Source organism: Brassica napus, chromosome A9 (assembly GCF_020379485.1).
Source record: "Brassica napus cultivar Da-Ae chromosome A9, Da-Ae, whole genome shotgun sequence".
Classification (NCBI taxonomy): domain Eukaryota; kingdom Viridiplantae; phylum Streptophyta; class Magnoliopsida; order Brassicales; family Brassicaceae; genus Brassica; species Brassica napus.
Window position 1 is genome coordinate 6,710,303 of NC_063442.1, and position 22,650 is coordinate 6,732,952.

Sequence of the window (22,650 nt, forward strand, 5' to 3'; positions counted from 1 at the left end):
TCAGAGCAATCAAGCTTTAAATTTTTTTTTGAAATCACAGCTCTTAAAATATCCTACAGCTGTACAAGTGCTCTGCAGAGCCAAATATCCAAAGCAATTTTTTAGTGCTTCAATAAAATTCTACAGCAATAAAATCTAAAGCCACAACAAAAAGTCTACAGATTTTTTTCTACAGCAAAATATTTAAAGCTACAGCCATTACCAATCAGACATATAATTTGTCTATCTGTTGCTATTTTTTGTCACAATAGCATACATTATGTGGGTTTAAATTTGAATGGTGATAGAAATATAAACCACTAGAATAACAAAAAAAAAAACATAAACCACTAGACTACATGTCATGGTAATCTGTTATCATTTGTAAATCAGTGTTTTAAAAATAGGTTTAGACGACGACTAAACATTAGAATTTAAACGAAACAAATTAATGAAACAATTTGTTTTAAGATTGAATTAGGCATTCAAAAAAGCAGTCTAGATGTCCACTTAAGCAATAATACATCACGACATACTTAAGATATATTTTTGGAGCCTTATGGTAATCTGTGGATATTTATTATTTGTAAAACTAATATCATTTAAACATTTTTTCTTATTAAATAACAAGTGTCATTTTAGAATTTCAATGCAAATTATCTCAAATACTATTGGTCAAATAAGTATACATAATTAAGTTAAAAATATATGAGAGGATATGTATCATTTTATACCAGAAACTAAACAAAATTAAATAATTAATTAAAAATAATAGCATTAATTAATATAGTTATACAAATGTATTTATATTTTGATATTTTAAATACAGAAGTTATTTTTTTAAGAAAATGAATTTGCTGAATAAATTTTGTAGAATTTTGAGTAATAATAAAATATATTTCAACACATTTTATATATAATTAACTAATTTTCAAATATCATAAAATTTAATAAATAAAAAAAATTTGATTAAAAATATAATAAATTTGTCATGTTAGCAAGCGAGAAACCAAAAGCAAAACGTCAGCATAATTTAAAAAGATTTATAAGTTGTCCCACATTATTCATTTTCTTATTATTTACCCCCAAACATATTTAATAACATACACAAATAATAATCAAAAGTTAATTTGACTCATTTATAGAAGATCCAAAATGACTAAGAGATGTACTCGTTCTATAATTTGAAATAATTGGAGTTTTAGTATGTTTTAAAAGATTTTAGGTGAACTGAAAGTTTAATATGATTTTTTATTAAAATCTCACCCAAAATAAGATTTTTATTTGTTTAATTAAGAAACTCAACCAAACACTATAAAGTGATTAGAATAATCATAAAATTCACAACTTATAACAGTTTCAATAACCGTGGATTTTGGAATAATTTTTTAAATAAAAAATTCAATAACATTGTATTTTAAAATAAAAATCAAAAGTTTAATGACATTAAATTTTTCATTTTATAATCTTAAACTCATAGTTGGGTTATTAATCTTTTCCATCTTCTTTGTTTCTGTTTTACCAGTACAAAATGACGTCTTCTAATTCAGTATCAATCGGCTGGAGTAGCTCAGTTGGTTAGAGCGTGTGGCTGTTAACCACAAGGTCAGAGGTTCGACCCCTCTCTCTAGCGGTTTTTACTTATTTTTCCTCTATGGAGACCGCTTATGAGTTAAACTGATTCCATTGTTAAGAGTATAAAAGGAGAAATCAAGGGCTATGACATGTATGAGAAAGAAGGGCCCCTACATGCCTTTTAGTTTTCATTCCTTTGATTAGCAGCCTAGCAGGAATTGATATACAGTACTATAAATTAAAAAATGTTGAATTATAATAAAATTTATAAATTTATTAATTTAGAAAAAATCATCATTAGATATATATATATTGAAATATATTTTAATATAAGATAAAAATAGTAATTAATTTATGTATAAATTTATTTGATTATATTTCGTTGAAATAAATTTTATGTTATTTTATTAGATTATATGGTGTATAGAACATATATTTTTAAGTATTATGTATGAATTAAAAAACAAACAATACAATATTTGATTTATATAAACTTCACAAATTAAATTATTAATTCATGTTCATACTGGGACTATATATTTATATAAGATTTTTCAAAAATTTATTATAATATTATTTTAATGGCGTCATATTTTAATAAATTAAAATTTACTTTCTTGAAACTGATGGAATGTATCAATTTATTATGTTTATTAATATACCAAGTATTAATTTATTAAGTTTCTACCAACGTTTTTAAAATCAAACCGGTAAAATTTCTGTTTATGGATCAATATAGTTTGATGAGTTTGATCGGTTTAACCGAATTCAAATACATTAAAACAAAGAAGAAAAATAAAATAAAATGATTTGATAGTTATTTTTTTTTGAGAAATTGCACCCAATAGCTAAGAAAAAAAACAAAATTCACTATCTAACTAAAATTCCACCCTCTCTCCTCTTTTCTCTTCCTATCTCTTTCTTCTCTCTCTCTAAAAATCTAATTTCTCTATTTTTTTTGGTTATTCCTTTTTTTTTTAAATTATAAACATAACTAAATTTAGTTATTAAATATTTTCAATAAAATAAATGTTAATTAAAACTGGAGTATAAACCAAATGAAAATCAAATATAAATTAATACTTTAAATTTAAATACAAAATTATTATTAATTTTAAATATTTACCATCATGAGTTATGAAAATTAAGAAAATTGAACAAAATAAATAATTAATTTTTTAATAGTTATAATTAAAGATATAATTAATTAACAAATTTTATTTTTAATAGTAAATAACAAACCTAATTTTTATCCATCCAACTTGGATATGTGTCCGATTCACGGTTTGATCCAGTCCGACCGGCTGTTTGATTGGGGTTAAAAACTCTTGTTTCTACTGTAATTTTAAATGGGTGGAAAAAAACTGAAAGAAACAACAATGAGCACCCAAATAAGTTGAAGAATTTATATTGTATTGGTTATTGTTGTAAACTTTTGTGAGCTTAAAGTTTTAGTCAATATGTAGCAAACTCTATAAATTAATAAAGACAGAACTATATTATGTATGAGTTTATAATATTACAAATATAAATAATTTTTATGTTCAGATTTTTATTTTAAAATAAGATTATATTATATTTAATGATTTTATATATCTACTAAATGTTATAGATTTTACCTTTTATTAAATTATTCAATGCTTTAATGTATTAGAGATATATGCTTTAAAATATAAATTCATTTTATATATTTTCCTAAAAATAAGATCAAAATAATTTTGAAATAAGAAAAAAAAATAAACTAATTTTATTTTAAGAAAATAGTAAAATATTTTTTAAATGGTATATACAATCTTTAATTTGTTATTTAATAATGAGATTACATATTTGTATAAGGTAAATAAAATTCTTATCTTATTATTTTATCAGATTCTATCATATTTTAAATTGGTCTAATTTGGAAAAGAAATATTTTTCAATTTATTAAACATTAAATGAGTTTCTATCGCATTAAAAGTTTCATTAAATGAGTTTCTATCGCATTAAAAATTTGTGTTTAGCTAAATTCCATTAATTTGACTATCTTATAGTCAAACCATCCAACCCTAATACCATAAGTGTTAAGGTCTCTTTCATCGTTCATTTTCCTAATAAGCTCCTTTTATCTACTTGAAAGGGCAAAAGAAAAGAAAAAAACATAGACACACACAAGAAGGGGATAAAGAACCTCCAAATGTTCATAAAAACATGCCCACATGGTGTTGGGTATGTCACTTAGACCCACACCTTCTCCTCTCACCTTCTTTGCTCCCCACCTGTACGTTAATCAATTTATGTCCCAATCTTCCTAAGATACTGAATCTTACTACTCCTTCTGTTCCTTATTCCTTAAAGATCCATTTTTTTAGAAAAAAAAATTATTTCAAAAAAATACATTTTTTATATTTTCAATACATTAATTAATGAAAAGATTGTACTTTAAAAAAATACAATTATGTTTAATAAAATCTCATTGGTTAAAAGTTATTGGAAATAATTAATTAAGAAAAATAATATATTGAAAAATACAATTTTAAATGTTTTCTTAATAAGTGTGAACAAATTATAATATGAATCTTTTAGGAACGGAGGAGTACTATTTTATGCAAATTATTCTTGATCCTTAGTCATAGTCAAGTGTCTAGACACTGGACCAGATTTATCCGCCAATACTAACTAAATCCGTTTAAATGTCACATTCATTAAGATAATGACATGGTATAATTTGACTCTCATCTTATATTTTTGCTCCTTCAGTTCAAACGTCTAAACATGTTTTGCTACAAGCCTACAACAATGAGTTAGTCTAGTGTGTAAAATTATTTGGTTATAGAAAATGTAGAGATTTTAGAAGTCACATGTTCGATTCACATTAGACAAAATCTACTCTTCAAAAGAAAATTAAATTACATGGTTTATGCCTCATTCTAGAACTTACGGGTCCATGGTCTATAACTTCCTTATCATCAATATATATATATATATATATATATGGACCTATATATATATCTATATAAAAAAGTTATCCGTTATTGCTCAATGTTTCTGACTTTATGTAGTGTGTGGTATATGCATTAAAAATTGTGGTACCGTTCTGAGTTTGTAACGGAGTATTTATGTCTAGAGGTTTAGTTGAGGTAACCAATAATTAAATGAAATTACTATAGAAAGGAAGGTAGGAAACATAAGAAGTAGGGGACTCTGTGTGTGGGTCAATGATGCTTTCTATTTAAAGCTAAGAAGAATGATTTCAATGTATTAGCTTTTTTTTCAATGTATTAGTTTCTCCCACTTCTTTCATCTTTTCTAAGCAACCTACCCAAAAACATTACATAAACCTAAATCTGATACTTCTTCATACACTTATAGAAAATTCTCTTTTGCTTTAACCAACACACAACAAGAAAAAAAAAAATCAGAGCCTTTTTCCCCATTCTATATTTTGTTTGTACTTTTTGTCTCACTTTTAAAACTATACACATTAATACAAGTTGAGAGATTTCTGCAGAGAACAACATGTTGGAAGGTCTTGTCTCTCCAGAAAGCTTGTCCTTTAGCTACGCGGACATGTCTGTACCTGAAATGCTTAAATGGCTGCAACAGCATCAACAACAAGAAGTTTTGTCTCTGAGCAGTAATGATTCACCCGAACTTCTTCAGATACTTCAATTCCACGGAAGCAACAATGATGAGTTGTTGCAGAGTACCTTCAGTCATTTTCAAATGGTTGGATCTGGTTTTGGAACAAACTATAACATGGGTTTTGGTCATTCACATGAAGCTATGGATGGCTGCATTTCAAGAACAAGTAGTTGCCAGATACATCCACCGGATACAATGGGGGTTATGTTGAAGAACAGTGAAGAAAACAGAGCTATTTCCTTGAAAAACAAGAGAAAATCAGAGGTTTGTTTGATCATAGTTTTGTCTGAAAGTATGTTTTGAAACATGGGTTTTTATTTTTCTGATATAATTATGTCTCAGGACAAGACAAGGGAAGAGGAAAAGACAGAGAAGAAGATCAAAGTAGAGGCTGAGAGAGAGTCAAACATAAGTAACAAGGAAGCATCTTCAGACACTTCAAAGGAGACATCAAAGGGAGCTTCACAGATCCAGAAATTGGATTATATCCACGTGAGAGCTCGTCGAGGGCAAGCCACAGACAGACACAGTTTAGCAGAAAGGGTAAAATAAGTGTATCAAATAAGTTTCTTGTGCACCAAGGTAAAGACAATTCTAGGGTTTAAAATATATTTGCTTTTGCAGGCAAGAAGAGAAAAGATAAGCAAGAAGATGAAATATCTGCAAGATCTTGTCCCTGGATGCAACACAGTCACTGGAAAAGCTGGTGTGCTTGATGAGATCATCAATTATGTTCAGTCTCTACAGAGACAAGTTGAGGTAAGTAATGAAACCAAGATCATTTGTTTCATCATTAACCAAAGTTAGAAGTCTTATTTTAAAGTGACAAACTCTTGTAGTTCTTGTCGATGAAACTTGCTGTCACAAACCCAGAACTCGAGCTTGCTGTGGAAGATTTATCTGTAAAGCAGGTGAAATTACTCTCTCTAAGACCCTCAAGATCTTGTTCAAGAACTTATCATAATAACTTTTTTTCCATTTCACTATGAAATTTCAGTTTCAGGCTTACTTTACAAATTTTCCAGTGGTAATTGCTTCAAAACCATCAGTAATGGTTGATGTACCATTGTTTCCACTAGACCAGCAAGGATCTCTAAATCTATCAGTGTCAAACCCAAACCAAACATCTATTGACGCTGTAAGAATTTATCAATGTGAAAACTTCTCCGTTTATTCTAAGTTATTGTTACTTGTCTGGGAAGTAACATGTCTCTTATATCTCTTTGCTTCAGCCATCTGAAAGCTGGGAAACTCAGTCACAGAGTCTCTTTGCTTCAATACTAAGATAAGATCTATTGAAGCAACGAACTTGACATCACCAAAATCAGAACAATATATTTCCACTAGGCACTATATATGCTGATCAAAGTGACAATTTCGCGAAGAACACAAATTCAGCTTCTGCATTGTCCTTTGATCCCTTTTCTGTTATTTAAACCAAAGAAAATGAGATATCAAATTTAATGGTTTTGTAACCACTACTCTTTGTATAAATTTTGTTTTAATTTGTAAAATAATATAGAGAGAGAAAGAGAGTAAATAAATACTAAGTTTTAAAAGTTTTTATAGGGGCGTGATATGTGTCATGGCTCATGTCTGAAAGAAAAAACAAGTCTACAATTCCTTGTTGGATATATTAATAGCTATAATGATTTGATTTTTAAATAAAAAAAATGTTAGTTGGTATTAAATACTTTGGAATTTTGATTTACAGTTTTATGTTATAAAAATAATTATATATATATATATATGTGTTTTTAGTTTTATTCATTTTCATATATGACCCGGAACGGTGGTTGAACTGGTAACCTGGTGAGCCGTATATTATCCGGTTTAAATTTAATAAAAATCTTCAATTAAAAACTGATAAACCCCAATAAAAATCTAAAAATCCGCCATTAATCTGTGACTCGACGTTAATTGACCCATTAAAAGACCCAAAAAAATCTGACAAATATAAAATCTATATAATATAACATACAAAGTAGTTTTATTAACATGCATGTGTGAAGAAAAAGCATCAATATCATTAAAACTAATATAGTACAGTGAAACATATATCACCGTCGACCAATGTGAAGTCTTTAAATAACATATAAACGTTTTATTAACATATGAGGCATTAATATAATTTGAAAATATAGTATAAACCACTAGGTCGACTAATATAATCAACCAATATAAATACTATAAAGTGACATAGAAAAGTTTTATTAATGTATTTCTTTCTATACTATGTGGTTGCCTGCGAATTCACGGATATAAGTATTGTATGAAAATATATATTATGTATACAATGTCATAAATTTCGAATAATAATTAAAAACATTAAAAATATAATTTTAACTTCAAATAATTTCAAAATCAATCGTAAAGTTTCTATAAATTTGATGTAAAAATAAAATATGAATATTTATTAATAATAAATTCTTGTAAAATTATATATGTAGTTATCACATTAACTTTACCAACACATATTATGCATTTTTATCATTTTTTCCTTATCATTTCGTTTTTTTTTACTAAAATTTTGCTAATGTTTTCTAATTTTTACATATTATTGCCAAATATTTATTTCTCTCTAAATATTAATACAAAAAATACAATCAATAAACCAAAAATGCATCTTAGAATTCTTTTCAATCATAACATTACCTTATTCACTATATTATTTGACTTAAATACAAAATGTTTTTAAATGAAATTTCTCACTTGTTCCATTAAATATAATTTTCTCAATCTTCAAAATCTAAATATTTATGAATCATATATGGACATTATAAAAAATTAATAATTATTATAGATACAACTATATTTTATATGAACATGAAATCATTATATCGATCACTATATAAATTGTTTTTTTCATTATTTTATGTAGTATATAAATCCAAAAAGAATTGATGAAACATTTTTGCATTTTCTATAACTTTGAAAATTAGCTACCATTAATTATCATTTGTAGTATCACTTAGGTTATTTGGCAAGTGATAATAATTAGTTTTAGACTTACCTTTGATTTTAGATCTAATTAAATAATTAAAAATCATAAAACGTTCCATTCGTTTTTATTATTCAGTTTATAAATAAAAATAATAATTGGTCAAATGTTATTATTCTTTATATAAATTCACAATTAGTTTCATAAATCATTATTTGTTGTATAATTTAAATTATTTGGCAAGTGATATTAATTGGTTCTAGATTTATTTTTATTTTAAATCTAAACTAAAATAAATAAAATTAAAATCCGACCAAGCAAATCATAATAAAAATCACTTAAGTGACTTTTTCGTTTAATATATAGGAGAATATTTTTTGTATAAAATGTTTTATAAACGAATATAAATAATTTAAAATTAAGATAAAAGCTATGATAGATAATTTAATTTTGTTTTAATTTTAAATGACTTATAAGACATATATGGACATTATAATACATTAATAATATTATAATTCTTTATATACGAATATAATAGTTTATATAAAAATATGAAATCATTATATTGATTTCTATAAATTGTGTATACTAATTATTTTATGAAGTATATAAATATAAAAAGTTATTAATCAAACATTCATACATTTTCAATAATTTTGACAATTAGTTATCATAAATTATTATTTGTAATATCATTTAGACTATTTGGTAACATATATTAATTAGTTCTAAACGTACTTTTTATATTAGATCTAACTAAAATAATAAAAAAATTGAATATCTTTCAACCAATCAAATTATAACAATTTTCTTAAATTATCTCTATGATTGACACCTAAACAAAAGTCAATCAAGTGACTTCTCATTTAATATACTCCCTCTGTTTTTTAAAGATGGATGTTCTAGGAAAATATTTTGTTTCCAAAAGATGTATTTTTCATGTTTTCAAAGCATATTTTGTCAATTAATAATGAAAAATTGTGTGTTTCAAAAATATTAATTACATTTCTTTTAATCCTATTGGTTTAAAAATATAGGAAATATAAAGTTACAAAAAACTATGCATTAATAACTAAGTTTTAATATGGTTTCTTAATAAGCTGAAAATCCTAGAACATTCATCTTTAAAAAACAGAGGGAGTATATATATACTAGATCTCGATCCGCGCAATAGCACGGGTTTCTGTATCATTTATTTTTATATAAATATTTTATTTTCAATTCTAAATTGGTATATATTATAATATATGTGTTTATCAATTTTTAAAACATAATAAATTTACGGTATATTTTTTTCATTGAATAGATTGTTTCAAACTTTCACATATATTTGTATCTTCTTCTATATATATATTTTTGGACTATTATTTCATTACTAAAATCATAACTATATATATAAAGATTAGTAAAATATTGTTTTACTGTCATATTCAAAAATATTGTAACATTTCACAAATTTAGAAAGTTTTTAAAAAATTAAACTTTTCGCTTTATAGATTTATATTATCGAGTAAATAATTAAACATTTATATTTTGTTTAATTTTTAAAATAAAATATATAGTTTAAAATTTGTTTTCATTGGTTTAAGGTAGTAAATATTAATCATTGTTAGATAATATGATTTTTTTTATTTTAAAAAAATCTTCATAATTTTAAAAGTTAACATCGACAAATATTTAAATATTTAACATATGGAGGTATAGTATTACAACATTAAATTATATATATTTAAGTTATATTATCTATAAATCCAATAGATAATCTATTATTTAAATCCAATTATTGATAGCCCAATAAAAATTTATGGTAGACCTAAAATTTAAATGATAAGATTAGATATTAAATGTAACATGACTTTCTATGAATAAGTCCATTAGGTCCATTTTTTAAAAAAATCACACATCAATCAAAGTTGTGACTTCTGTTTTAATATATAAGATATATAGGAGGATAACTACATACATCATAAATTAGGGTGTATTAAAGTCTTACCATAACAAATGTTTATTTTAAAAATGATATTGTTAATAATAAATTCATTTAATCACTTACCATAAATGATAAGGTGGGATTGTATGGTGATTTTGTTATAGATATAAATGTATGAGACTATAAAATAATGTAATTGACATATTAATTAGATTGTATAGTTTTTAAAAAATATTTCATTTATAACTAAGTTGGTGCAACTTTGCGCTTCTGTTTTAATAGTATTCATTGGACCAATTTTTTTAGTAGATAATATATAAATAAGAATAATAGAAAACAATCAAACCAGAGATTATTGACACCAGATAAGTACTTCTCTTAAATAGTGAGATTTTAAATTAATTTTTAACAATATAGTCAAAATATATATAATTAAAAGTTCAAAGTAGAATACCAAACAAACCAAAAGTCACTTTGACCACCATCAATTCACCCTTATTCTAACAAAATACATTTATGATATGTGTGTGTATATGTGTAGACATCATTGTATAAATTGGCATATCTTATTTAAAAAATACATATCACCCCTAACAAAAAAAAAACATTGATTAACTAAATGATGAATCGTTTCTCGTGCTTTTTGTTTATCATCGCATTGTCTATTGAATTGGGTAACGCCAAACTGTTTGCGAAAAACCACATATACTTAAATAACTCTCTTAATCCAGGAAACGACCTCCAAATCTTTTGTAAATGGAATGGTGATCAGATTGGCACCTTTTTCCTAAAACCAGGAGAAACTGATGACTATAGCTTTCATGATAAATTTATTCCTAAGAATAAAATTGATTGTACATTTCGCCAGGCAAGTGGACCTTCTGTAATGATTAGGGCATTTGAAGGTGGTAGTGGCGCATTTGATCATGGTAAAAAGAACTACTGGTATGCTAGAGAAGATGGGATTTACTTCACGCATGGTCAAGATGTGCCTAAGTTAGAGTATACATGGACCTAATATGTTTACATAATTCAGTTACAAAAAAAAAATGTTTCCATAATAAAAATCATTTGTTACTCTTACTCATATGAAATGTAATTTACTTTTCTTTATTTTAAGCGCAGTTGCATATCTTATATTATTGGAATCGATACCAATCGAATAAAAATTTGCAATCGAATATATTATGTAACAACTATTGGTGGACTGAAAATGTTTTTTTTGTTAAAAACAAGAATTCATTAAACGATTTACCAAAAAGTCAAATATTACACTGGGAATAGTTTACAATTGGGCCTAAATACGGGCCCAAATGTATAGCCCAGCCCATCGTAGATTCGATTACTTTCTATCTAGGAGGAAATGTCACACGACCAAGAAATAGAGAAAAGACCATTTAAACCCTAGCCACCGTGTGGGGGTTTATGCTCGTCTCGCCAGAGCTAAACCATAATCGAATTCAATGGCTGCTTCTAGATTATGTTCTGCGGCGGCGATCGCGGCTGCTTTCACTTCAGCGTCCATGTCTCCGAACCGAGCCTACGCTGACTCTCGATTTCGCTTTCCCTTCTTCTCTTCTTCCTCTTCCACGCCGTCGGAATCTCAAACCGATCAGCCTTCACCGGAGACGAAACCGGAGACGGATGAACGTAAAGGATCTGGTTTCGATCCTGAGTCGTTGGAAAGAGGCGCTAAAGCTCTTAGAGAAATCAACAAGTCTCCTCATTCCAAACAGGTGATTATGAGTCTCTTCTCTTGTTAAGGATATTGTGATGTTTGCTTACTTTGTTTTTTTGTGCTCACCAGGTGTTTGATCTAATGCGAAAGCAGGAGAAGACTCGTTTGGCTGAATTAGCGGCTGATAAGTCGCATAATGAAGCTGTTCAAGCACGCAAGGACATTGTGAGTAACTTTGAACATGAAGGTTTAGCTGATGTTAATGGAACACTATGTTTCTCTGACTGGCTTTGCTTTCACTGTACCATCTCTAAGTTTCATCTAGGATGTTGGAATCCTTTGTCTCTTTGTTCCCTGCTTCAAAGTTTTGCTGCACATTGGTTGATGTTAAGAGTTATATATATGCGTGTGAAACTGAACATATACCTTAGTACGGTTGATTCTTCTGAATTTTCTCTCTTTAGAACGTTTTTATTATCTTTAAAATTATGCTATTCTAATAACAGTGACTAACTATTGCTCTTTGTTATGATGCACATTGGTTGCAGTATCTAAGTTTCTTATTGTGTATATAAACATTTTAAGCCGGAAAGCTACATATATGATTTGTTTTATGGGGATTTGAATGGGGGCAGGAAAGACAGCAGAAATTGGCTGAGGATCAGAGAAATCTACTGCAGCAGCAGGCACAAGCAAAAGCGCAGAATCTTCGATATGAAGATGAGTTGGCGAGGAAGCGACTGCAGGTAAGATCAAGAAAACATCGAACATATGTTTAAATGTTGAAAGTATCTTACTTTACTGAGAAAGTCTTTGAATTGGAACATTTGCAGACGGATCATGAAGCTCAGAGACGGCACAATGTAGAGTTGGTTAAGATGCAAGAGGAGTCTTCTACCCGGAAAGAGCAGGCAAGAATCGCCACGGAAGAACAGATTCAAGCGCAGCAGCGCCAGACTGAGAAAGAGAGAGCTGAACTTGAGCGAGAAACGATTCGCGTCAAAGCCATGGCTGAGGCTGAAGGCCGAGCTCACGAAGCCAAACTTACCGAGGAGCAGAATCGAAGAATGCTCCTTGATAGGATCAATGGCGAAAGGGAGAAATGGCTTGCAGCAATCAACACTACCTTCAGTCACATTGAAGGTATGTAACTTATAACCATTGTTCCTTAGATATATCCACTTCTTGTTATGCGTAGATTGTTCTGAAAGAAGTAACGTTCTGAGTAATATTTTAGAAGATAATAACGTTGCTTTCTTGAAACATGACAGGGGGAGTCAAGGCTCTATTAACTGACCGAAGTAAGCTGATTATGACTGTTGGAGGAGCTACAGCATTAGCCGCCGGGGTCTACACAACGCGGTATGCATCTCCTAACTACATATAGCTGTGATTTAAGATGCGTATTGTAGATTTCTTATATGGTTATTTTATGAATACAGAGAGGGTGCTAGAGTTACATGGGGTTACATTAACCGGATACTTGGACAGCCATCACTCATCCGAGAATCCTCCATGGGTAGGTTTCCGTGGGCAGGCTCAGTGTCTCAGTATAAAAACAAAATCTCCAAGTTTGGAAAAGCTGCATCTGCAAAAGGAGAAAACCCCCTTGATAATGTAGTTCTCCATCCTTCTCTAAAGAAGAGAATCGAGCATCTTGCTAGAGCCACAGCGAATACTAAGTCTCATCAAGCTCCATTCCGCAATATGATGTTTTATGGTCCTCCTGGTACCGGTAAAACTATGGTGGCCAGAGAGATTGCTCGGAAGTCGGTAAGCTATTTGTTTCCTCATCCTTGGTCTTATATACTTGGGCCTCACCTTGTAACACCTGTTTGATTATATTGTTCCTGCAGGGTCTTGATTATGCTATGATGACAGGAGGAGATGTTGCTCCACTGGGTGCACAGGCTGTTACTAAAATCCATGAGATATTTGATTGGGCTAAGAAATCAAACAAAGGCTTACTGCTTTTCATCGATGAAGCTGATGCTTTCCTATGCGAGTAAGATGCTCTCGCTTCTTTTTGAAAGCCTGTCCATATTTATATGTAATAGTTTTATCAAATTCTTGATCGTTTTATTGCAGACGTAACAGCACGTATATGAGCGAGGCTCAGCGCAGCGCTCTGAACGCGTTGCTCTTTCGAACAGGTGATCAGTCAAGGGACATAGTACTGGTCCTGGCCACAAACAGACCAGGGGATCTCGACAGTGCAGTCACCGACAGGATCGACGAAGTTATCGAGTTTCCGCTCCCTGGTGAAGATGAGCGCTTCAAGCTCATTAAACTCTATCTCAACAAGTACCTAACTGGTGAAGACAAGAAAGACGCAAACACGAAGTGGAGCCATTTGTTCAAGAAGCAGTCACAGAAGATAACCGTTGAAGGAGACTTAACAGACCAAGTGATCAGAGATGCTGCGAGAAAGACAGAAGGGTTCTCTGGTCGTGAAATTGCGAAGCTTGTCGCTGGTGTTCAAGCTGCGGTGTACGGACGACCAGACTGCGTCTTGGATTCACAGCTTTTTGAAGAGATTGTGGATTATAAGATCCAAGAACACCACCAGAGAGCCAGACTTGCGACCGAAGGTGACCAATCGTTTCTGTACGGTTAGTCAATGCTTCTGTATGGTAAACAAGTTTTGATTTTAATAAAAACAAATTGAAACAGCGACATTGTTCAGAGACCGGTTCAAATTCGGTTGATTTTGAAATTGGTTAGATTTTCTATTTTGGTCTAATCAACTCGCTTTAGACAACCCCGAGTCAGGGCCCCTGACACATAAGATGCGTGGCGAATATGCAGGGACACTTCCTCAACAAAACCGTATGTTTGGTCGCCACGTAACCTAGTTACACCACGTGTTGAACAGTAACTGCTTCTCAAAAAGATCTCTGTCTCTGCTTTACAAACTTCTCTCTATAACTTGATAACTTCAGAGGACATTGAAACTAGAATCTAAACATTAAAAGACAACAAAACTTTTGGTCAAAGCAAATTTGAAGAAATTTTGATCCGTAAACGAAACTTCTGTTAAAGATATGATGGACATAAGATCGGGATTTGGCACTGCTGGTACTTATTTAGCAGAAGGGAACGCCGGCGAGACGGAGACTGTTCAAGACGCTAAAGACAAGCCGCTTCATGAGCTGGTTGCGTCGGCGACAAAATTATCACGTTAGTAATTTCTGAAACCCACTTCTCGCCCAAATCAGTCGTTGACGTTCCCACCCATCCATCCATCCCATCACGTTGATATATATATATATATATATATATATATATATATATATATTTGTAACTTATCACGTTGATAAAGATTCTCGATGTTATCTCATTTTGTTATGTGAAGCTGGTAATGTATCATGTTTAGATTTGGACACTACATTGGAGAATAAGCACGACTGCACGAATTTGGTTGTAGTTGGTATATGAATTTAGAGGTAACGCGTTTAAACTATTGCATTTGGTAGCAAGAAAAAGGAACCAGAAAATGTAGCCGGACAGTAGATTGAGTTTAAAAATTGAAACAAGTATTATACGAATCGAAAAAGTATTTTTAACTCTTATAGTGAATAAGCATTTATATAAAGATCAATAAACATAAATCGTTAAAGTAATATAAACAATATATTATAAATTATAATAAATTTTATATTCTTATTAAGATATTGATGTATATCAAATATTTTCTAGATCTTCATAATGATGTATTGAATTTTGACAGTTGGATTTATGACGCTCTTGTAGATCTTTCAATACCGTCCAACATGAAAAAAAACTACGCTTACAACACGTGCACTTAATACGTCAACGACTGTCTTGTGACAATGCAGGTTACGCTAAGGATTTTGCCTATGACAAAGCTGGTGATGCTAAAGACATGGCCTACGAGAAAGCGAAAATGTGAAGGATTTCCCAATGATAAGGTGCGCAATATTCCAAAGGACATTGGCCTATGATAAGGCGCGCAATGCGAAGGAAATGGCATACAAGGAGCCTGGACACGTGAGAGATTTTTCTTATGATAAGGCTAGTGATGCAAAAGATCATGGCCTATGATAAGGCGCACAATGCGAAGGAAATGGCATATGAAAGAGCCAGGCATTTGCGAATGACATGACCGATGATAAGGTGGGTAATGAGAAGGACATGACTTACAAGAAAGTGGGAAATGCCAAGGACATTGGGTACGATCAAGAAAGCCGAAAATGTGAAGTTCATGGCCTATGAGAAGGCAGGTGCGGCCAAAGACTTTGCTTACAAAAAAGCAAGCAATGCGAAGGACATAGCTTACGAAAAAGGCTCAAAATGCAAAATACAAGACTGAGGCGATGTGATCAGAATGGTGACGAAGAAGAATAGTGAAGCCGATGAAGGAGCCAAAGAGGGCCAATGACATGGCAGCGGATAAAGGTGAACGTACAATGAAGTATGGTAGAGACAAAGCAACATAAGCAATGGAGGGATCAGTTGAGAATATTGAAGACAAACACACCCAAAACCAAAGATGGAGCGTCCAAAATATTCAAAGAAACCAAGGACATAAGGTCAAGCAGTAAAAATTAGAAATCATTATACTGAGCTCTAAAATCAATTTATTATAACAAACAGTACATATATAAAAAGTCTCTTACGTTTCTTTCTTCTTGGCTGCTTGCTTATTGTTGTGCATCCAAACTTTAAACACTTGTCTTTTCACATTAATCTCCCGACAAAACCGGTTCACTTCTTCATCTTCCGACTTGTTCATTCTCCAACCGATCTTCTCAGCAAACTCGAACATTCTCTCCTTCTGTTCTTGGTTAAACTTTGTCCTAAACCGCTTCTTGGGATGGTACTGAAACTGTTCCACTCCGTTACCACTTAAAGCTTGATGAAACCTGTTGAGATCCTCCGTCGATGACTCTGCCGGATCTCTTCCTCCTCCGCCACCACCAAAGCTCATCATGATCGGAGACACGTGGCGGTTAATGAGAGGTCTCTGCGAATGACCAAAGCTATTGAACTTGACAACGAACACGCCGTCGGTTTCTTTTCTGTGGAAGCTCCGGTGACAATCGCATGCGGCGCAAAGAAGTGACTCCGCCGTGCCTTCTTCGCCTGATGACATAAACTCGCCGCAACCGTCGACCACATGTCCGCCGGAGCTCGCCGCGTGGTTCCTTTGGCATTCTCTATAGCTCACTCTCCTTGTCGGAGAAGTTGTTTGAGGCCGAGCGTATGACCTTGGAGCTGGAGCTATAGAAGTAGGGTTGGTATCCAGATCCGGATCAGGATCCGACCCGTTTCTTTTGGTGGTGGTTTTCTCTTTGTCGGCGGTTTGGGAGTAAGTGTACGGAGGTAGACGATGATCTTGAATGTTTTGGTTAGCTGATGATTGTCGTCTTTCCATCTCTATTTTATTATCTTTCTTCTCTCTAGCCTCCATTTACTTGATCTTGAGCTTCTGAAATGGAACCCTAATCTTGTTTAACCTTTTCTTAAACAAAGATTAAAACCTTTTTTAACCTCTCTTTCTCTCTCCAAAGCCCTAGCTATTTGATTAAAGAAATAATCATAGCTTTAGCTTCTCATAAGCTAATCATAAGCTATATAGATAGCATGATGAAGCTGATGATAAATATCTTGTTCAAAGTCCAAACCTTTTAAAATTTTGACTTTGACTTCATCTTTATTTATTTTTCTACTCTTTGTGATACCCCACCAAAACCTACTAGACTAATCTCAAGTCTACAAGGAATTAAACTAAAGGAGAAGTTGATCTAAACCGATTTAAGAAGCGATTAAACCCCTGCAAGAAAAGAAGAGGGAAAAGAGGAGAGAGAAAGAGGCTCAGAAGACACTATTGGTATCGATTATTGTGGAAGGATAAGAGGAGAGAGAGAGAATTTGAAATTGTGTTTCCTATTGCCCATCAATTTCCAAGAGAGAAAGAAAATCTAATGATGAAATGGGAAAGGAAGTGGGTTTGGTCTGTGCCAATAATAACACAGTCCACTACCAAACAAGAGATGTGGACATGTAGCAGACAATGCCACGTTGTTTCTCTATCATACAGTGTCCGCACATTGGTCGCAATAGTGATAAAATCTTATTCTTTTAATTAATTACAATATCTGCAAGTTTAACGATTAGTATAGTTTGATGCCATAGTGACTTATGGTAAAATAAGGTTGACAAAAGAAAAAGACTTATGGTAAAATAAGCGTCATAAGTAAAGTTCGTATCATCAATGTTGGCCAAATATTGCATCCATGTTCTTTTATGAATTGAAATAAAAGCATGTCGGTTCTGAGATCTAAAATGTTATAAAGAACAATAAAGTAAATAAGTAATCCCTTGTGAACTGGTTCTTTAAAGAGAAATTTTCACCGCAGTAAGAACTTAATAAATGCTTTTTTGAAGCAATGATGAAAAAAAACAAATTTGCAACGTTTTTTTTGGTCAAGAAAAATTTGCTACGAAATGAGGAAAACGCATTTTTACGTAAATATTGGTACTATATTTCACTCCTCATTTTGGTAAAGATATATATATATATTCTATTTAAAAAAAAAATAAATCAACACATGCAAAATTCCTTTTTTCATTTGTTTGTTGAAAAAATAAAAACACAATTTGGAGTGAATACTATATTTAGAGTGCGATTAGTAGTTAATATAGAAGAATTGGAAATAATAATAATAATAATAATAATAATAATAATAATAATAATAATAAAATAAATATGTGAAATTAGGTGAAAAGAAAATATAGGTCTGATTGATATTTTTGAGAGTGATGTTAAAAGAAGATTTTGAGAGTAAAATTGAATAAGAATATTAGGTGAAAGGGGATGAAAAGAAAAAGAAGTGGAATAAATGTTGTTATTTTGATGAATTATATAGTACAATAAATGTATTTTTTTGTTTCGATAGTAACTAGAGAAATATGAAAAAGAAAAAAAATAAATCCAGTATATAATTTTTTTTAAATAGAGTTAAATCCGTCGCAAAATAATTTTTCTCCACATTTCAAGAATAAACACAACTAATTTTACTCCATTAAAATTTAAAATAGTGACTAGCGGAAAAGGGTAAAAATTATTTCAACTTAATTAATTTAGGTATTAAACGGTAACTGCGGTATTGACGAAAGTCGGACAGTATTTGTATATTTTGTCACCAATCAACCAAAACTAGTAGTGTGCTGTGCGTTATTGATTTTATTCTATACTTAAATTTTAGACCGCACGTTCGTGCGGATATTGTTTTATTTTAAAAATGTATTTAATATTATTACAAACATTTTAAATATATAATTTCTATTTTAGTATTATATATTATGTAACTCCATAATATTATTGTTTCTATTTTTATTCGGCATTATTAATATATAGTGATTTGTTAAGTATATTTTAATTTGTTATTAATTTTTATTACTTACTAATATATTTTTGAGTTAAGTATATAAAATAACAATATGAAATAATCAAATAGATATTCTCCTTCAAAATATGTTTTATTTAATTTATACATTTTGCTATAATACATTTTAAAATTTTATTTATTTATATTATAAAAAACAAATATGTTTAAAATAATTTATATTTCATGTTGTGTTTAAAAAAAATACTTTAACATGTATTATTTAGCATTTTATGGGATTTAAAGGTAAAAACACTATTTTGTTTAAATAATATAGCAATATTATTTTAGTACATTTTATTGATCAAGGATATTTTTGAATATTATAATTTTAAGTTTTCTTTTTTTCGTGGTGTATTTCAAAAAGTTATTATACATGATTTTATATTTTGTCAAATTTGAAATATTATCGTTTTGAGTTTGAAAATTTATTTTCAAAATTTTAAATTTTGTCAAGAAAACTTTAAAAAATTTCACTACTATTTTTGAGTTTGTAAAATTACATTAATTTTGAATTTTTTGTTACTACATTAATACATTATTTTTTTTAAAAAAATATTTAAATTTTTGGTAATATACATTATGGGATTAAGTTAATATTTATTTATAATAAGAATATCTTACTAATTATAAATTAATTAATATGTTATTTTTTAAAAAAATATTTAAATTTTAACTAAGATTTTGTTAGATTCTCTCTAAAAAAATTCAAATTTATAATTAGTTTATTATTAATGTAAATAATTAAATATGTCACATTAACTAATTTTTAAGTGATCTTACTATAACTTGTTAATTGTAGATAAAAATAGGATTCTAAATTAATGAAGTAGATGTTGAAAAGTAAAAACACACGTCAATTTTACAAAGGTAAAATATAAAAGCGAACCAATTCGTATGTAACATTAAAATCAATCACACAGATTTCATCTGTTTTGAACTTTTGTTTTTGTAGATTTTGTAAGTATACTTATATTAAACGTTAAATAATTTATTATTTGATATGTTTTAGTTACTTAAAATTTTAAATAATAATAATTTAATATTTTTAACCAAAAGATATTTACTTAATATTGTCTAACAAAAATTGTAAATTTTTTATCAATTAAACTTTATTTTACATCGTTTATTCTATTAAAACTGTATTTGTTTCATATAACACATGAACTGCAAATACACCCTACGACAACATTTTTCACACCGTTTCCATTATTAAAATCGTGATTACCATTAAGATCTTTAATGTAAACTGAAAGGAGAGTAATTATTTTTTTTAAACATATATCACCATTTTTACATGCACTCTGAGCTAATAATAGGTACATTATTAAAACTGCATTTGTTTCATATAACACATGAACCGCAGATACACCCTACAATAATATTTTTCACACCGTTTCTATTATTAAAATCGGGTTTACCATTCAGATCCTTAATGTAAATTGAAAAGAGAGTAATTATGTTTTTTTTTTAAAACATATATCGCCATTTGAGACATGCACTCCGAGCCAATAGATACATTGTTTAACCGGTTTCGTATTTGAGAATGCAGCTCCCAGGGTTCAGAAAACTTTGCTACACTGAGAGACACAGAAAAGACTTGGAAGGGACGAATCTCTAGAAGTGAGAAGCCAAATATTTAAAAATCAAAACGAAAAAGAAAGATAGAGGACGAATGATGTTCCACATGACATGCGCACATGAGCATATATGCATTATAACATTGTTGTATCATATTCCACTTTTTTCAGTTATTGCGAGATTTGAATTAATCTTCAGTTGTTAATGGTAAATTCTATTATAAATTTTGGTTTTTAGTTTATTTTAAAGATTTATGTTTACTCCTTTTCTTTGTTTTTTTTTGCGAGAAATATACTTCCTATGTTACGGTTTCCTTTTCAGAGATATCAATTGTATGTATTCATCTTACTTTCAATAATTCAGTATTAAAAAAAAAAGAGTAATTAAATAAGAGAAAAATAGAAAATGCTATCTCCGTTCTACATAGATAGATTTTAGTTTTTACACACATATAAAAAAATACATCAAATCACTATAATAAATGTATGTTTTTTTGTAATTTTTAAGTTTTAATAACTTTTAACTAATAGTAATTCAATAAATTCAATTAATTTTATTGAAGTTCACCACTTTTTATAGAAAACACAAAACTAACAGTTTTGTGAAACAATTTTTTCTTTATGAACATTTATCTTAGTGAAACGGAGGGAGTATCATTTTTTCTAATTTCCTTCTAATTAATATATATCGTCTACTAAACTTTCAATCAACCATTATTAATTTCTTATGCCACTATAAAATATTAGATTATATCAATTATCAAGTATGTGTGAAAGAGATAAATTAATATTCTGTACGGCTTAGATATCATCTTATTTCTTTGTTTTATTTAAGATATCGAATATTGAGTTAACAACAAAATATTTTTAGTCAATGCTGATTTCTCCAAAAGGGAGCCAAAAGGATTACTGGATCTTGACGGAGAAACAAAAGATGATTGTATTGCTGGATAATAATAATATATGATTACTGTAGTATTAAATGAGTTTAATGATTATAATCAGTTGAATTGTCATTCTAGATACATGTAACTATATGAATGCTCATGTGGGACATGTCCCATCCCATATGCTCTTCTTAGCGGCCACACGTTCGGGGAAATCTAAACCAATTTTGTTTTGAAAATATACAAAAGAAATAATAGTCAATTTGACAAAAAAAAATACTAATATTCAAAAGCTTGAGAGGGAAGAAGAAAATAGTATTATTGGGTAGTATCATTTTGGTGCAATGAAATTTAAATTGGATTAAGTTTGTTCATAAAGTAATAACTAACTAAAAAAAGAGTAATAACTAAAATCATAAAATTGATGAAAAGACATTTCCGGATAATCTATATTGAATACAAAATTGGAGAATCTAGATTTTTAATTTAGTATCACAACATTCGCATTTAAAGCAAAATATCATATGCTTTCTTTTTTTGTAACACGGTTTATATTATAAAAGAGGTCTGGAGGTTAATAGGTTACAACTGGAGCGATATTCAACGGTAAAACGACTACAACCAGAACGCTCGACGGTACCATGGACAAAAAAATGATAAATCTTAAAATAGAGATGTTAACATGAGAGGCTTACTCAAAGTAAAGAAACTCAAAGATTGTCTCCACTTGTATGACTACAGCGGAAGCTACAAAGAGCTTATCATAGTAGAAAACAACGTTGATATATCCAAACGATGAGGTTTAGAAGAGGGCAAAATTGCCCGAAGAGGATCTGGATTTGGCTAAACAGCCCAATAGACGAGTAAGATCAGCTCTAACACCGATGAGGCTTTCCGGAGAGACTAGGTGAATCTCTAAAGCAACGAGAAGCAAACTGTTCGGTGAAAACGGTAAGGCGGTTGAGGCAATACAACATCATATGATGAAAGCTCCATTAAATTTTCTTGGTCAGAGAGTTTTGAGTCAAGAACTCTGATTCTAGAGAA

General features: G+C 29.8%; 3 protein-coding genes and 1 non-coding gene across 5 annotated transcripts; 3 read left to right on the top strand and 1 right to left on the bottom strand.

Moving 5' to 3' along the window:
• The first annotated feature begins 1,538 nt into the window (after positions 1–1,538).
• TRNAN-GUU lies at positions 1,539–1,612 on the top strand. The gene has a single exon. It is a non-coding gene; the product is annotated as a tRNA-Asn (tRNA).
• A 2,964-nt stretch (positions 1,613–4,576) lies between these two features.
• Positions 4,577–6,739, top strand: LOC106357813 (transcription factor HBI1-like). Of its 2 annotated transcripts, none has more exons than XM_022710385.2 (6): positions 4,577–5,439; positions 5,518–5,718; positions 5,800–5,934; positions 6,015–6,086; positions 6,173–6,313; positions 6,408–6,739. In XM_022710385.2, exons 1-6 carry the CDS (start codon positions 5,050–5,052, stop codon positions 6,462–6,464), a joined length of 996 nt encoding a protein of 331 aa, XP_022566106.2. In that variant the 5' UTR covers positions 4,577–5,049; the 3' UTR covers positions 6,465–6,739. The 2 variants fall into 2 exon arrangements, with proteins under 2 accessions (XP_022566106.2, XP_048595602.1); XM_048739645.1 differs by having other exon boundaries at positions 4,778–5,439; positions 6,179–6,313.
• A 4,682-nt stretch (positions 6,740–11,421) lies between these two features.
• LOC106399901 (ATPase family AAA domain-containing protein 3) lies at positions 11,422–14,467 on the top strand. Its single transcript, XM_013840349.3, has 8 exons — positions 11,422–11,782; positions 11,854–11,949; positions 12,360–12,470; positions 12,558–12,867; positions 12,996–13,086; positions 13,167–13,497; positions 13,581–13,729; positions 13,813–14,467. Exons 1-8 carry the CDS (start codon positions 11,510–11,512, stop codon positions 14,339–14,341), a joined length of 1,890 nt encoding a protein of 629 aa, XP_013695803.2. The 5' UTR covers positions 11,422–11,509; the 3' UTR covers positions 14,342–14,467.
• A 1,771-nt stretch (positions 14,468–16,238) lies between these two features.
• Positions 16,239–17,829, bottom strand: LOC106399912 (zinc-finger homeodomain protein 6-like). Its single transcript, XM_013840359.3, has one exon. It carries the CDS (start codon positions 17,156–17,158, stop codon positions 16,361–16,363), a length of 798 nt encoding a protein of 265 aa, XP_013695813.2. The 5' UTR covers positions 17,159–17,829; the 3' UTR covers positions 16,239–16,360.
• Positions 17,830–22,650: the final 4,821 nt, after the last annotated feature.

Bases quoted from the DNA above. Each gene is read 5' to 3' on its own strand.
- LOC106357813 (XM_022710385.2), top strand. From the start codon at position 5,050: ATGTTGGAAGGTCTTGTCTCTCCAGAAAGCTTGTCCTTTAGCTACGCG. The intron at 5,440-5,517 runs GTTTGTTTGATC...ATTATGTCTCAG, and splicing joins AAAACAAGAGAAAATCAGAG to GACAAGACAAGGGAAGAGGA. The intron at 6,087-6,172 runs GTGAAATTACTC...ATGAAATTTCAG, and splicing joins AAGATTTATCTGTAAAGCAG to TTTCAGGCTTACTTTACAAA.
- LOC106399912 (XM_013840359.3), bottom strand. From the start codon at position 17,158: ATGGAGGCTAGAGAGAAGAAAGATAATAAAATAGAGATGGAAAGACGA.
- LOC106399901 (XM_013840349.3), top strand. From the start codon at position 11,510: ATGGCTGCTTCTAGATTATGTTCTGCGGCGGCGATCGCGGCTGCTTTC. The intron at 11,783-11,853 runs GTGATTATGAGT...TGTGCTCACCAG, and splicing joins AGTCTCCTCATTCCAAACAG to GTGTTTGATCTAATGCGAAA. The intron at 13,087-13,166 runs GTATGCATCTCC...TTATGAATACAG, and splicing joins GCCGGGGTCTACACAACGCG to AGAGGGTGCTAGAGTTACAT.